This window comes from Labrus mixtus, chromosome 7 (assembly GCF_963584025.1).
Source record: "Labrus mixtus chromosome 7, fLabMix1.1, whole genome shotgun sequence".
Classification (NCBI taxonomy): domain Eukaryota; kingdom Metazoa; phylum Chordata; class Actinopteri; order Labriformes; family Labridae; genus Labrus; species Labrus mixtus.
In genome coordinates, this window is record NC_083618.1 from 8,028,594 (window position 1) to 8,043,630 (window position 15,037).

The following is a 15,037-nucleotide window of genomic DNA, read 5'->3' on the forward strand; positions in this document are numbered from 1 at the left end:
AAAAATTCTCATACAGGGCCAGTGAGCCAGTTATAATGTCGAGCCCCAACGTATTACACATGTTTTAGAATTTAAATTCTGAGCCCAAATACCTACTTGAATGTTTTATCATCATGACGTCACTACATAATTTATTTAATAAAACAATGGAAAATCTTAATAATAACAATAATAATATGAAACAATTAATTGTGTGTGTTTAAAGAACCTCTGATTTAAAATAAAAAAAAATTGCAGCTTAAAAGTAATCAGGCTCTGCCTCAACCTGATGAACTGCTTTTCATGAGGTGATATGCAGGGTGAGACCTCTGTGTGTGTGTGTGTGTGTTTAATGATTAAAGCACAGCATGGCTGTTTCAGGGGATTAAAACATGTCATGCCAATGGCAGACATTGTCTGAAAGTTAATTCTCCTTTTCTTTGGTGAGATTCAAGGTCACGGAGGCAGAGATTACATAATGCATTCCTGGTAGTGCAGGGCGGATGAGGCAAAATGAAGAAACGCTGATAGCTGTTGCGGAGAAATAAAAGGCTGCAGTAATCAAGTTACCGATAATCTATATTAAGGGTTCGTGAAGAGGGCAGGTTAACCTCACGAAAGAGGCTGATTGCTGAAGCTGATACATGGTTTCAAAGTAGTTACTAGGGTTCATTAAGTGTTTCCTGCTGGGGTTTTAATAGAGGGAAATTAAATTAAAGACCTGAGGACTTATTCACAGTATAAAACAAACCATATTATTCGATTTAATAGTTTACCCAAAAAGCTCAGTGGTGTATGACGACATCCTTACCCTGATCATTTCAGCCACATAGCTCTCTGGGCCTGTGTACTCTGTGGAATCCTTCACCTTCACCAGGACGATGAAGAACAAGTAGTGCCACATGTTGTGTTCAACTTTGATGTGTTCTTCAAAGGTAACCGTCTTATTGTCAAACTTGTCTCTCTCCAAACCTAAAAATCAAAGAATAAAACCTCATATACAGGGCACACACACACCACACACACACACACACACACAAAATAAACACATCTTATACGTGATCTTGTTTCCTTGGAAGAGTGAAGAAACATTGTGTGGAAAAATGACGTGTTTGTTCTTGTGACCTATATGGGGGTTACTGAAAAACAGAGGAAATGGGGTCACGAGGTAATGGGCGGATAAAATGTCAGAAGGGAGATTTTTTTGTTTTGGTCATAATTGTTTGTCACACCATCTCCCTGCATTGGATTTGCGAAAGAGCAACAACCCTTCTTTCTCAATTTCTCAACACAAAGCTGCAGCAATAACTCAAACTGACCAGTGATTGTTCAGATGTTATGCATGTAAGCGAGTGTTAAGTGATAGATGAGGCCGTGTCATCAGTGCAGTGAGTGAGCGTACAGTCTAACATGGTCAAGACCCATATGGCAGAAGAGAGAAACACTCCTCCTCCACAGCAGCACCTACCATGACTAACTATTCATTCTGAGAAGAAGAGGCGTTCAGTTGTTTATAATACCCAGAAAAAACAGCCCCCATTTTGCACAGACACCTGATCTGCAGCTGCAACGCTGCATTAACACGCACATACAAGACCAGGCTCGGAATAGACCATGTTTATGATTTCTCTTAATTTCACATCGGTTCAAACCAATGCAATCACACTCGCTGATTCTACTGCACAAAAAAACACTTTACCACAGTGTGACTGCAGCTTAGACTCGCACAAAACTGCAACGCGTTTCCTTTTAATTTAGTTCTAAGAAGGGAGTATGACTACTGTACATCAATGACGGGAAAAGACAGGAAAAAATGACTCAGAGGTCATGAGTCCAATCACCCCATGTGCTGATGAAACAGTGTCAGCCTTTAGCTGTCTGTTAGAGGCAGAATGGCTTCTACAGTCAAACAAATGTGGCCAAGTCAGCAATTTGACCGTCCAATAAAAATGTGTTTCATACTGATTTTAAAATATTCTTAATTAGAACAACATAAATGACTTCCTCACCGCAAATAAAACACGTTGTCTTCAGGATTTCCTCTTTTTTCTGCTTCTCACTCCTCAGGTCGGCAAATGTGTCGATGATAACACCAAAGATGAGGTTGAGGACGATAATGATGACCATGAAGAAGAAAAGCAGATCGTATATCACCCTGGCAGCAAAAAGGGGCTCCTGTTGAAGCCAGAAAGAAGAAAACGTTACGGAAAACAAAATCAGCCGGTGTCACACGGGAAAAGTCTCATAAAGCGAGTACTTAGTTATTGGCTAATTGACATCACATTCCTCTAACGTGGATACAAACTACAAGTCCTTTTTTATTTTCTTATCTAAATAATGCACACAATTGATCTCGTTCACAGATATGCCCACACAATTCCTTTTTGATCAAATTCACAATCAACAAAGCACTTCATTAGCTGACATCTCTTAAAAAGACTTTTATATTTGTTATGATAAGGGAACTATGGAACATCACCTACAAAATATTAAGTTTAATATTAGTCGTAATTATTTGTTTGTAAACATAATCAAGATCTTATTTTATAAGTTCATCTTGCATGTATACAGAGACAAATGTGTTTTTCTATCTAAGTTTTTTCTATCTAAACTAATATTGCGTATCACATGAGATGAGAGACAAAATGTTCCATTGCTCACATAAATCAGAGGTTCAGTCTCATTATAAATTAAGTGAGGAAATGCATGTATATTTTTAAGGAAATATGGAGCCGATGAATATTTCATTTTACTTTTGTCACTTGTAAAATAAATTGGAGGGACACAATGAGAGCTGTTTGCATACAGGGTACTATGCAGAGAATTCCCATGGATGTTAATTTAAGTTTATACAAGTATGAATGAGTAATGCCCTAATTCTATGGGTCAAACCTTGTTTCTAACACATTACGGCAGTGAACAAGATTGTCTTCATCCTGGATTAGTATCTTTAATGCTATTTTTCTGGCATGTTTGGAATTACGAAAGCCCCCTGTGTAACCTCTCTGACCCTCCAGTAGTTCACACGATACATGCCGTAGCGTTCACTTCATTTCTTACAAACCATCTCATTCTTGAGAGATAATTATTTAACTTACCATTTGTCCTTTGTGGTCACGTACGTATGTTAGGTACTCTTTGACCTTGGAGTGAATTTAATATAATCTTGGACTCATTTAACATTTTAATTGAATGAAACACTTACTACTCTTTTAAATTAATTTAATCTGTGTGTGTCCTGCAGGCGACTGTGCAAGCATGTTTGATGGTTATTGACCTCATTGGCCCAAGTGGTAAGATGTCCAAGATAACTTTACTTCGATCAAATTTATGTCTGTGCTTTGTACCTCTTTGGATGGCTTCCGCAGGACATCCCCAACTCCTCCTCCACTCCTGAGGCCGTGACTCAATACTGTGACAATGCACATGAGCAGGGAGTCACACGATCGCTCCTTGTCCTCAATCACCACTGCTGACGGTTGGACAGCAATGGAAGCTATAAACACACACAGACATAGTCATTTCTTTGTCTCCTCTGCAGCTTCAATGATACGACCAGTTTAAACCAGTCCATCAAAAAGAGATGCATCTAAAACCTCAGATTCAATACACTAATGAAGGTGCGTTCCATTTACCTCGGAACTGCGAATTACTTCACACCTGAGTTAACCAAGTTCCAGTTTTCTGAGTCTGCAACAAGTTGGACAAGCAACATGGGGGAGTACCTTTGTTGTGTTAGCTAATACATAGCAATAACAACACACTATGTGATAGTTTGCACGCAAAAATAACATGACAACATGTCCACAGAGAGAACTTACATGATACTATCGGTGTGATTACTTTAATTACACAAAAAGAGGACTAAGTTGCTAATAAACAAAATAGTTACCGCTTAAATGTTACTGTTGATGCACCATATAGAATTTTAACTCAGGCTACCGAAGAAGGTCCGAGTTTCCAAGTTGAAATTACGACATTAGGGCGGCGTTTCTGATGACGTATCAGACCGGCAACCCTTAATTTCCGACTTCCAAGATCAGATGGAACCCACCATGACATGATAAATGCATTTTACTCCTCATTTCATACTTTAATATAATTCATTGAATTTATGCAATCAGAACTTTGTGAGGGCTTGAAGGCTCAAGATTTCCTTATCAAGCCACAAAAAAAAGTAACTAGACTACCATCACAGGCCAACTGCTAGTGATCGATGTCGGGACCAGACAAGGTCAGGCACCCAGCAGTCCGGGAATTCTACATGGTTGGCTTTGATTAGAGATTTCTTCCCATCAAGGTCAGTAGGTTTGCAAAAACTAGTTGTTTGCAGTGTGAGGCTCTCTGAGCCACCTCGAGTGAACCCTTCGACCTGCTTGTACCCAATGATGATTAATCCCTGAACTTTCACCCCTGGGCCCCTACATCAGGTCTTTGGCTCCATCCCCTGAGAACCACATCGAGTACAAGGAGTTTAAATCCACAACGTTTCACCCAGGCCCCTGAAAGACCCCAGTTGGCCCAGCCAGGTCTAATCCCATGACCAACCAGCCGCTAAGATTTACAGCTCAGTGGGAGGAATCTCTTCTGGCTGAGTCAGTTGTCTGTGAGGCGATAACGACCGTATATACAAGCTTGCACTTACAGAGACAGACACAAGCACAAAGTCACACCCAAACACTTGAAATTCCATAGACACATGCATGCAAAACATGTTGATCCCAACTTAAAAGAACCCCTTGAACTCATTGGCCAACCCCCAATCCCAATGAAACGTACAAATACATGCATTTTCACACAAAGTTACCTTTAACTTTTGTCAACCTACCATCTGTCATGGCCTCTGTGGAACAGTTTTCCCCATTTTCTTTCTGGCAAACTCCACCAGAGAAGAACTCTCCCACCATACTGGCTCCATGCTCTATTCAATTATGAATACAAGACATTTTCATGCCACTGTACAATTTACAATTCGTGAAATTTGCAAATTAATGACGACGTCCTTCAGAAACACAGATTATAGGTGACAGCAAGGCAGGTGTTGTCATTTAGAAAATCATGTGAATTTAACTTGAAACACATTTTTTAAATAATCCTACAACTCTTAATCCTATAGTCCAGTGGTTACCAAACGTCTTCTTCTGGGCCCCTCTTTGGCAAATCATATTTTCAAGCCCCCCTGCACCCCTCACCACACACATCAACATATGTGGACTACAATAAACACACTGTCCGTCTCGGTCTTTGCTAACAAATTCCAAAATTTTCAGAATTATCTCAAACATTGGCTGCAAAAGTACAGAATAGCAGTTTAGTGTGACAACAAACTGGATAACCTAACAAGCCACTTTTAAAGGGATGCAATTAAAATGGTAATGGTAAATGGACTTGAGCTGGTATAGCCCTTTTCTAGTCTTCTGACGACTCAAAGCGCTTTTACACCGCAGGTCACACTTAACCACTCACACACGGCTACTATGTAAAGTGACCATCAGAAGTAACTTATCCTATTCCTACACATTCATACGTCGCTGACGAAACAGCAGGAGCAATTTAGGGTTAAGTGTCTTGACCAAGGACACATCAGGAATGTTGCTGCAGAAGCTGAGAATCAAACCCTGAATCTTCCAGTTGAGAGACAACCCACTCTACCAACTGAGCCACAGCCGCCCCGTAAAAGTCATATTTCATCATAAAACTTTCAAATTTGTGACGTCTGAGTTAAAGGTAATATATGTTCAGTCAGTGAGAGAATAAGAAGAACACTGCAATTCAACATACCTAATGTTTTGTTGGGTATCCTGTCCACAGCCAAAATGAAATCATCTTTGAAGAAGATATAACCCACAATAGAAAAGAGGTAGACGAGGATAAGAGCAAGCACGGCTGTCAGAACAATGGAGCGGCCATTTCGGGTCACACTCTTTATTACGTTGAGTAAGGTTTCTTCTCGGTAAACCAGATCAAAGAGCTGCAAAGAGAAAGGATTCAGGGATTTGTTTTTGAAAAATATGCAATAATAAGTGGAAACTTTGTCTAGTAATTTGGTCATTTTAAAATTCTCTGTGTTCTGGTGTAAATTAAGTAATTATTCAAATTTACACTATGCTGTTTTCTTTTTTTTATAATGACATGTTCAACATTGTTGTACATGTGTATAAATGTGTATATGTATGACTGGGTCACATGTTCTGCACACTTACTAGCAGGCTGTAAAAGAAGACATGGACAAAGACCCCCAGGCTGCAGATAATCAGATAGAGCAGGTGGTATAGGAACTCCACATCCATGATCATGGCTATGTAGCCACGTGTGAAGGTTCCACGGTTCCCAACGAAGCTCGTCAGGAAAATGACCTTATTACATAACTGAAGAGAAATGGACAATAACAGAGATGACAAGTCAAAAGAGCAACCATTTCATGGTAGAGCACACAGTGATCAAACTGAGACAAGAGGGCTCACATTGCTGTAGTAGTACGTTTATGTAGGGTTTTAATGTCTTTGTTAAAACCAGTGAAAATAAAGTGGATGTGTTTGACCAACAGCACTGAAGGTCACACAGTATCTCAGATATAGCCCACAATGGAGCTGCAGTTTTACAGTCATCTACATTAACATCTTTACTGTTATCACAGTGTGTCAATTTGGAAAATATTACTTCATACTTTATGTGAACTACACTGATGAGAATTGCTGTGTTGAAGGGGGTAGTTATACGCACATCACGTAGGTACAGGGCAGTGCAAAAACAGCAGACTGAAGAAGATATGCCCGCGCACTTGCTCAAATGCCACAACAAGTTTTAAACATGTAAACTTTATGAACATCTTTCATAAACAAATCAGATGTGTTTTCTCCTGCTCTGCTTTTATCCTCTTTACCGATTAATGCTATATATACATATATACATATATATATATATATATATATATATATAATTAGCCATTGTAAGTTTACCTTGCACATTTTATGTTTTATTTGAAAGATGATAGTAAAGATGTGTTTCACTATGGGAACCACACCTGCCATCATAGTGCCAATCAGCCTCTTGGTGTTAAAATCTATGTTATGGGTGTAGCCCCCCTTCTTTGTTAAAAATGATTACCTGATGAAGACCTCTGGTCGAAACGTTGTGATTTTGATGAATCAAAACTTTTTGTGGTATTTGAGCAATTGTGCAGGCACGTTTTTTGCAAAGGTAAATCACAGTAAACTGTTTACTTTTGTATAAAGCATATCTAAAATGTGACACTGTGCATAAGAGCCGTAAAAAAATGTGCTGCTTCTCTAAGAACAATGATGCAAACTTACATTGAAACCGCCCAGCAAGAGCAAAGTGGGCTCCAGGCCGACGGAGAAGATCAGGCGCAAGATGGTGGAGGCAATGAGTGCCCGAATGCCGTGAGGCTGAGGCAAGACTATAACTATAGCCAGAGACACTAACATGGCCATCCACAGCAGCGCAGACAGATGGGGTTCCAGGGTACCTGGGGAAGGAGGATGACAACCCTTTTTTTTAGTACAATGACTATAATTATAATAACTATAATTTGTTTTCACCATGTCAACAAGACGCTTATTCCGTTACTCAGAAAAAGACACTGACCCCAACTTGGTCTCGAGGCATATCCATCGTTGTGTGAATGTGATAAGTACTGGTGGACATTTGGAGCTTCATGTAGAAGCCTCTGCCATCAGTGTGCCAATGTGTGTGAAATGGTAAATGTGACATATAGTGTAAAAAGCTGTGAGTAGTTGGAAGACTAGAAAAGGGCTATTCTGAATGAAACACTATATGGACACAAGCCCTTATTCACCTTTTGTTTATGTTTTTTTGGAATCTGGCAATTTCATTTGAGAGAAGTGCATATGCAAATAACTTTTATCTATTGGCTGGGTGCCAGAAATCCTACAAATAGTGGAATTTATCAACATGTATTCAGGAATGTGTGTAAATATAAGCATAGCTTTGACCGAGCTTACACACAGCATTCAGAGGTAGAATAGTGAAACAAAAACAGAGAGCTTTGCAAGAGGAACTGGGTGCATTAAACAAACCAACACCATCAGTTAGAAACTGATATGTGTATTAGTGTGTATTTAGTAAACCACACACTTCCCTGGAAGCTTGTCTCTGAAATTTCACTATTCTATGAGTTTAAAGCAAAGATCTGACTTTGGGGGACTACATTGTACAGAACAGGATTTGTTAGACTTTTGCCATGATTTGGGACATTATGATTAAGTTAGGACAAAAACGCACAAATACTCTTTCTCAACATCACATTTTTGTACCCGGGGTTTTGGCTTAAGAGATGTTCCAGCATGAGGATGGAAAGAGTTAAGTCACCCCTCTGCTCTCACAATCATCCACTGATGGCAGAGGATGATACAGAAGGTAAAGGAACAATCTGTATTTACTAATCCACTTCACACACATTGAGATTGAGAGACAGCTAACTCAACACTGTGTAGTCCCTAAATATACACCTTCCTTACACAACAACAATAGTTTGAGTAAAATATATGATAAGCTGGGCAATCTTCCTGTATATTCATGTGTGTGCATGAGTTTGTTAGCATGTGTTGGTTTCTACAGTTGGGTTTTTAACCTCCATTATTGTAGGTCAGCAAAACGTTATCAGCATTAATTTATATTATTGCAAAAGAGGTCAGTCAGGTTGTCTTTTTTTTCTTTGAAGTACAAAAAACACTAGCTTAGCGTCAACCTCCGTCCCCTCCCCTATGAGGCCTTTTTCTTGCCTAGCTGGGTACACATCACATGACAGGTACTCGTTACATAACCCAGTTGGCTAAAAATACACTTGGCTCCATCTAAATTCATCAGGGATGGTCCTGCATTGTAATAGGTGGCCTGGGTGCTCGGACTTGGCAGCCAATCCAGACACAGCCGCTTGCTTGTCACACACCTATAGTCCCTGACCAGTCATTTATTTTTCTCCCCTCCTCTAGAGGATAGATGGGCCTATCTTTACGTTGAACCAGTTCAATTCCACTTCGGTTTCAATCGTTGTCCGAGCTATAGAACTCTGGTGTTTGCTTTGATTTTCCTGATCACAAAGGTTACAACTGTGGCACTTTGGTCATATAGGATTAGACTAGTGTTTGTCAAACCCTTCTCTTATTTTGAAAGCTTGTCATGCCAAAGCCATGGCAAGTTAAATCTTTTTGAGCTTGTATAGTGCTTTTCTAGTCTTCTGACTACTCAAAAGTGCTTTTACAACCCAGGTCACACCCACCCATTCACACCCTGATGGCAGTGGGTGCTATTTAAAGTGACCCTCAGAAGAAACTAATCATATTCACATTCACACACCACCGTCAAAGCAGCAGGAGCAACTTGATGTTAAGTGCCTTGCCCAAGGACAATTCGGACATGTGGCTGCAGGAGTTGGGGATCAAAACCCCAACCTTCCAGTTTAGAGAATACCAACTCTACCAACTGAGCCACAGCCGCCCTTAGTCACTAAAGCTTTCCAGCAATCAGTCCCAATTTCTATGCAAGTCTGGGTACAGATCAAGCTGGGAAATTGGGACTGGTTGACGGAGAGGTGCCAGTTCACATCTGACAATATGCCCTTGAGCAAAGCACCGAACCCTCCAAGTGCTCAGGACGGTCGTCATGTGAATCTGCCTCACTGTGACATCTTTTCATGAATGCATGTCAATAGGCTACTGTGGGCATGCACAAAAGTGTATTTCAGGCCTATGTTTATGTGTAGCATGTTTCCATAACAGAGTGATACAGTGAATTTCCTCTTGGGGATTAATACACAATTCTATACAGTAGCTCCCTCTACTTAATTTATTAACTGGTGAATGAGCTAATCATTTAACATGTATCCTACAGAATGACATTCTATTTGTGATGGTAGCTGACCAGAGTCGGTAATTCATTAGACCAAATAAGTTAAACCTGCAAGTTGGTGCTGACATATTGGTATTATAAAAACAAAAAAAAAAAAGCTGGAGAACAGATCTCTTGGGCGCCCTGTTAGTAAAAATTTAACACAGCACACGCAACAGCTGTCCGTCATGACGACCCAATCCCTAATAATGCATACTTTTATGAGCAAAATGTGCTCTTCTACTGGGCTTTAATCATTTTAAATCCAGCTGTAAAGTCTGGGATTTTAATATAGAGCCTCATTTTGGCCAGCCTCAAAAGGCCACTAGAGGATTTGCAATGGGCCCCTTTACTAAACTTAATTTTTTATTCCCCCCGAGGTTTGTCCGATGGTGTGTATGCATCAATGTAACCCGACATATCCATCAATGAGTAACCAAACTATGGCTGAGTTTTTTTTAACTTGATAAATGGGTTCAGTTTTAAGCCCACATTAAAGTGGCCTGGAATGAACTCCTAAGCTCTTAGAAGACCTTTGACACTGGAAACCACATGAAGTTTCTAGAGCTTAGCTGACAAACTCTTTTTGTCTCTTCTATACTGTTGTTAGGAAGTTAACACAAAAGGGACCTCGCCGTTTGACCCCACACAGAACAATTGAAAGTTTATGCAGATAACAACAAGTGTCTTCTCTGTGCAACACTGCGCTGGAACAATGCAGGCCTTAACGGCAGCGGCTTTTCACATCCCCACAAATACTGCCCTCAAGGAGAACTGAGAAAAAAAGAAAGGAATTAGAGATGGCAAAACAAACAGAAAACTGAAACTGCAGGTAAAGACGTGCTGCTGTCACTCATTCCGTTGGTTTGAACAAGTCTCCTGTCATGCAGGAATAAGTATCACAAAGCGATATCTCTTACAAGGAGTATTTTCCCTGGAAATTAATCTGTCAAACCTTGTGACTCTACAACAGAGAGACTTTTCTTAAATATTTAAATGTAGGGCACATGACACAACCTGACCAGGGGTTAATATGGTGCGGGGTAAAAGGTCAAATATGTAGATACCACAAAGGAACTATTTTACCTCTGTTACAAAAGGATTTACAAAGACGGCCAAATATTTCTAAGTAAGAATTGTGTGACTTCTTCCCATTTTCAGTTTATTGAATATGTATAAACAACCTAGAGACAATACGTGTCCAGCACTGTGTCAGAGACCTTTCAATCTTCCATACAATATCAACAGATTACATACTTCGATTCACAAAAGAGTTTAAGTTCATATCTGTGACATGGTCAAGATCAGCTTTAAACAGAGATGTAATATTGTGGCTCTACCTCCTGAGACACAGGTACTGCTTTAAGTTGCTGCTGTGTCGTAGATATCTGCATATCCTTAAATAGGTATCACTTTCAATGGTATCTCAAACTCCACTGTAGGTATGGAATTCTGCTTACTTTACCTAATGGGGAGCCAATGGTGTTTACATAAATGTTTGTGTGAATAAATAAATGTACACAAACATAAACACAAAGACACATACCTATTTATCAGAAGCAAAACATTTGGAGAAGAAGACTACTCTGAGTAAAACAAGCGTGAGGCCAGAAATCAGATTACATGTTTAGTCATGAGTCAGAGTCAGACTCAGACTCAGGAAGCAATAACCAGGTCCTAATAAAACAAATCCATCTCTGTCTTTTGTGACAGCACTGCAGCTCGAGATCCAAATGTCTAGATAAGATTGCAATCTTCACACCTCCACTTATGTGAAACTTACTTTGGTTAGGGAGGCGTGAAGCTACACCCAAACCGCAAGCACAGGAGCGCAGACTGTTCTGTAAAGTCCCGTGCACTCCTAACGCCAATTATGCATATAACCAATGCTATGGATAGATGTTTTACTACAAATGCTTGGATGTGAATGCAAAAGTCACAATGAGAGGTATACAAGAAACTCAGCTTCTAGTAGGAAATTACTCTCTAACCCCTTTTTTTCAAAGCTACCTTAAAGCAGACAAAGGTTAAGTTTTATGTTTAGAAAAGGAATCCTTAAATTAATATCAATGACAGTTAAGCATGGAGCCCTTTTAACATGTTTAGACTTCAGATTGCCACCAATATACAGCGCACTTTAAAGCTCACTCTTTTCTTACTTATAGGTCACATTTTATGCAACATATGCTTTACCATGTTTTTAAAACACTAATGTGTCCCTAGCTGGTCTACAAACCCCCACAATTATGAGAAAAGTCCACCCTCTCCATCGTCTTTTGCCTGCTCCACTTTTCAGAAAAAAACAGGCCATTTGGAGATGTTGTCTTTGTGACATCACAAAGGGCAGTAACCCCTCCCCCAGGTGGGTGGCACTCCCACAGCAAGGGGTTTGTTCTGTCCTCTGAGTATGCCTTCTCACCGTAAACAACTGGGTGCAATGGTGCAAGAAAGCCCAAGCAACCCAAGCCCTTCTAGAGGGGTTGTGGTCAGAAAGAGCTCACTTGAATTTAAAGCTACAGACCTAGAAACAGCCTGTTCTGAGCAGGGCTGGAACTAGAGGGGTTTATAGGCATTCTAAAATACAGGATCAGAGTAAATATTTTGCAAAAAACTTCCCAGAAATGTTTTGGGGAGCTCTGAAACTAATTTAAACTTTTTGAAAAGGATTATCATATGTGACCTTTAACAGACACATACACAGACATAGATGCTGCATACTTTAGACCCAACCAATGCTGAAAATAGGACATTAACTTTTGACAATGTAGACAATAGCTATTGTAATAAAAGCAGTAGTACTCCAAGAAACAAGTACACACAAATAACGGTAAAATATTTTCCCTTTAATCCAAGTATGGAAAACCCCATGCTCTTCTAAAATGTAAAGTGTCATTTCTGCCACTGACATAGAAATGTGTGGTTATGGTAGAGCTCTGCCTGTTTTCACACCTGGTAGTTTCTGTGGAAAGTTGATTTCTTTTTATTTGTTTTTCTAACTTAGTTTTTAGTGTTGCCCAACATAAGACCAAGTCCTCTCAAAATATAAGTATGATTTTCACTGCTTTCAAACTAATCTGAAGAGAATTAATTCGGCAGTTCATTTCTGACTGAATTCCACTTCGAAGTGAAATCACAGCAGACACCAGATTCCAATCAGGTTACATATATATTTTTCAAGTGTTAAAAGGTTAGTGTTATAGGTGATTATCATAGCACACTGACCTCCATGGATACCCTCCAGAGGGTAGAAGAAGGCCACAAGCAGGTTCATGAGCACAGCCAGGTTAAAGGAAATGCTGCTCCAAAAGGACATGTTCCTGGAGCACCAATACAGGATAGGCTGAGCTGGAGGACAAAGTTTTAAGGAAAGTTAGGATATTGAGAAAGCATTATATGCACTATAGCAGAATCCAGACACAACGGTTCATCCAATAACTTCACAAAACACTTTCTTTAGCAGTCAAAGTAGAACAAACAATGCGTGATCAGTGTTTCACACCGCGGAGAAGTTAAATGTGGTCCAAACAAAAAGATTTGTGAATACATTTTTTTTTACAGGACTAAAAATAAATAGGGACAATAAATCCGTAGCTATATTCTGTTTGGATTCTCCACAGCAAGATAACTTTTATTTTTCAAGTAATTTGAATCACTTCAATGTTGAGTGGAAAGTCATTTGGGGAGTGAAGGTATTTTGCATTACTATTTGGGGTGAAACACATTTATTAGACATAAACATCTTTCATTCTAAGCTAAAACAAAATGTAAACAAATGAATCACTTTGATGAGATTAATACTTTAAAATCTACAAAATTCAGGAAACACATTGATTTGCACATTTCTTAAAACACATCACAGCAAATGATTTTCTTCTTAGAGAACGCAAAAACACACACACACACACACACACACACACACACACACACACACACACACACACACACACACACACACACACACACACACACACACACACACACACACACACACACACACACACACACACACACACACACACACACACACACACACACACACACACACACACACACACACACACACACACACACACACACACACACACACACACACACACACACACACACACACACACACACACACACAAGCTACTCAGACTACTCGGTCAGGAGATCAGTATCATGGTCAATGCTATTTTGAGACTGACGGTTCATTTGAAAAGCAGAACTGCGGTTGGGGACTTTTAGCAACAGATGTCACTTAATTCATGACAAGTGGTTAGCATCAGCGGAACAATGTGGCTTCCAGCTGTGCTTATTCATTCAGATAGGAGAGGGATAGTTGCCATCACGTGTTATCATGCTGTAGACAAACCCACTTCCTTCAGGCTTGGCCATGAGACAGGCCACAACATGCTTCCATTTCACTTCCCTTTAGTAACTGAAGACAATCAGCCAGGGGGTCAACACAGACTCACCGTGCTCAAAAGTAAGTAGCACTCAGGTCAGCATGACTATTGTATATTAGTTAAGTAAAATAAATCAGACAAAGTACTGACTTTCCTCATTTTTGCATTACTTGCTGCAACAGATTGCTGCCTTGCTGTTCTTAGTCTCCCAGCTGATAATTCAGGATATACCCTGGGTCCACTACCCTGCCTTGACTGTTCGAAGTAAGGATAAGCAATGTAAGAAGCATTGAATGCCTGTGCTTTACATCAAACAAGCAGAAAAACAACGTTTGTAAGCCCATTAAATAGATTTGAGCAGATGGCTTAAATACACCATGTACCATGGAGACAACATTCTGACTAAATTCCAGCCAAGGATCATGATCACATGACCACATCCTCCACTTTTAAATATTTTTTTGGCCATCTTAGTCAAGTTAAACACTGGGTACCAGATTTCACATTGTCACATTTCCACTGTTTTTGTACTTTCATGTGACTTATGAAATGCTGGTTAATCAAATCTTCATGCTGGCAAGTTCACGGTCTTATCTTAAATCCAGTCTTAATGGTTGCACTGGACAATAGCATGGTGCAAACCATACAAGAACACTTTCTTTTGCCTTTTTCTCTCCGTTTCCTGTTTTCCACTTAAAAAAAAACTTAAAAGGACCTCTAACAGTTCAGTTATCTCCTTACAAAATGTAGGTTGACAAACAGGATGCAGGAAGCATGTTCATATCCAAAGTAAAAGGACA

General features: G+C 39.7%; 1 protein-coding gene across 7 annotated transcripts in view; it reads right to left on the bottom strand.

Moving 5' to 3' along the window:
* Nucleotides 1-15,037, bottom strand: part of itpr1b (inositol 1,4,5-trisphosphate receptor, type 1b) — an 83,365-nt gene that overhangs the window by 7,968 nt on the left and 60,360 nt on the right. For 6 of the 7 annotated variants that reach the window (XM_061042503.1, XM_061042501.1, XM_061042499.1 and 3 more), the window contains 8 exons: nucleotides 13,072-13,194; nucleotides 7,293-7,468; nucleotides 6,183-6,347; nucleotides 5,761-5,950; nucleotides 4,808-4,900; nucleotides 3,327-3,475; nucleotides 1,989-2,154; nucleotides 791-951 (listed from right to left, as the gene is read on the bottom strand). In XM_061042503.1, coding sequence (XP_060898486.1) covers nucleotides 791-951; nucleotides 1,989-2,154; nucleotides 3,327-3,475; nucleotides 4,808-4,900; nucleotides 5,761-5,950; nucleotides 6,183-6,347; nucleotides 7,293-7,468; nucleotides 13,072-13,194 — 1,223 coding nt within the window. The remainder of the gene's footprint in view (nucleotides 1-790; nucleotides 952-1,988; nucleotides 2,155-3,326; nucleotides 3,476-4,807; nucleotides 4,901-5,760; nucleotides 5,951-6,182; nucleotides 6,348-7,292; nucleotides 7,469-13,071; nucleotides 13,195-15,037) is intronic. The other variant, XM_061042504.1, reaches the window with a different exon arrangement.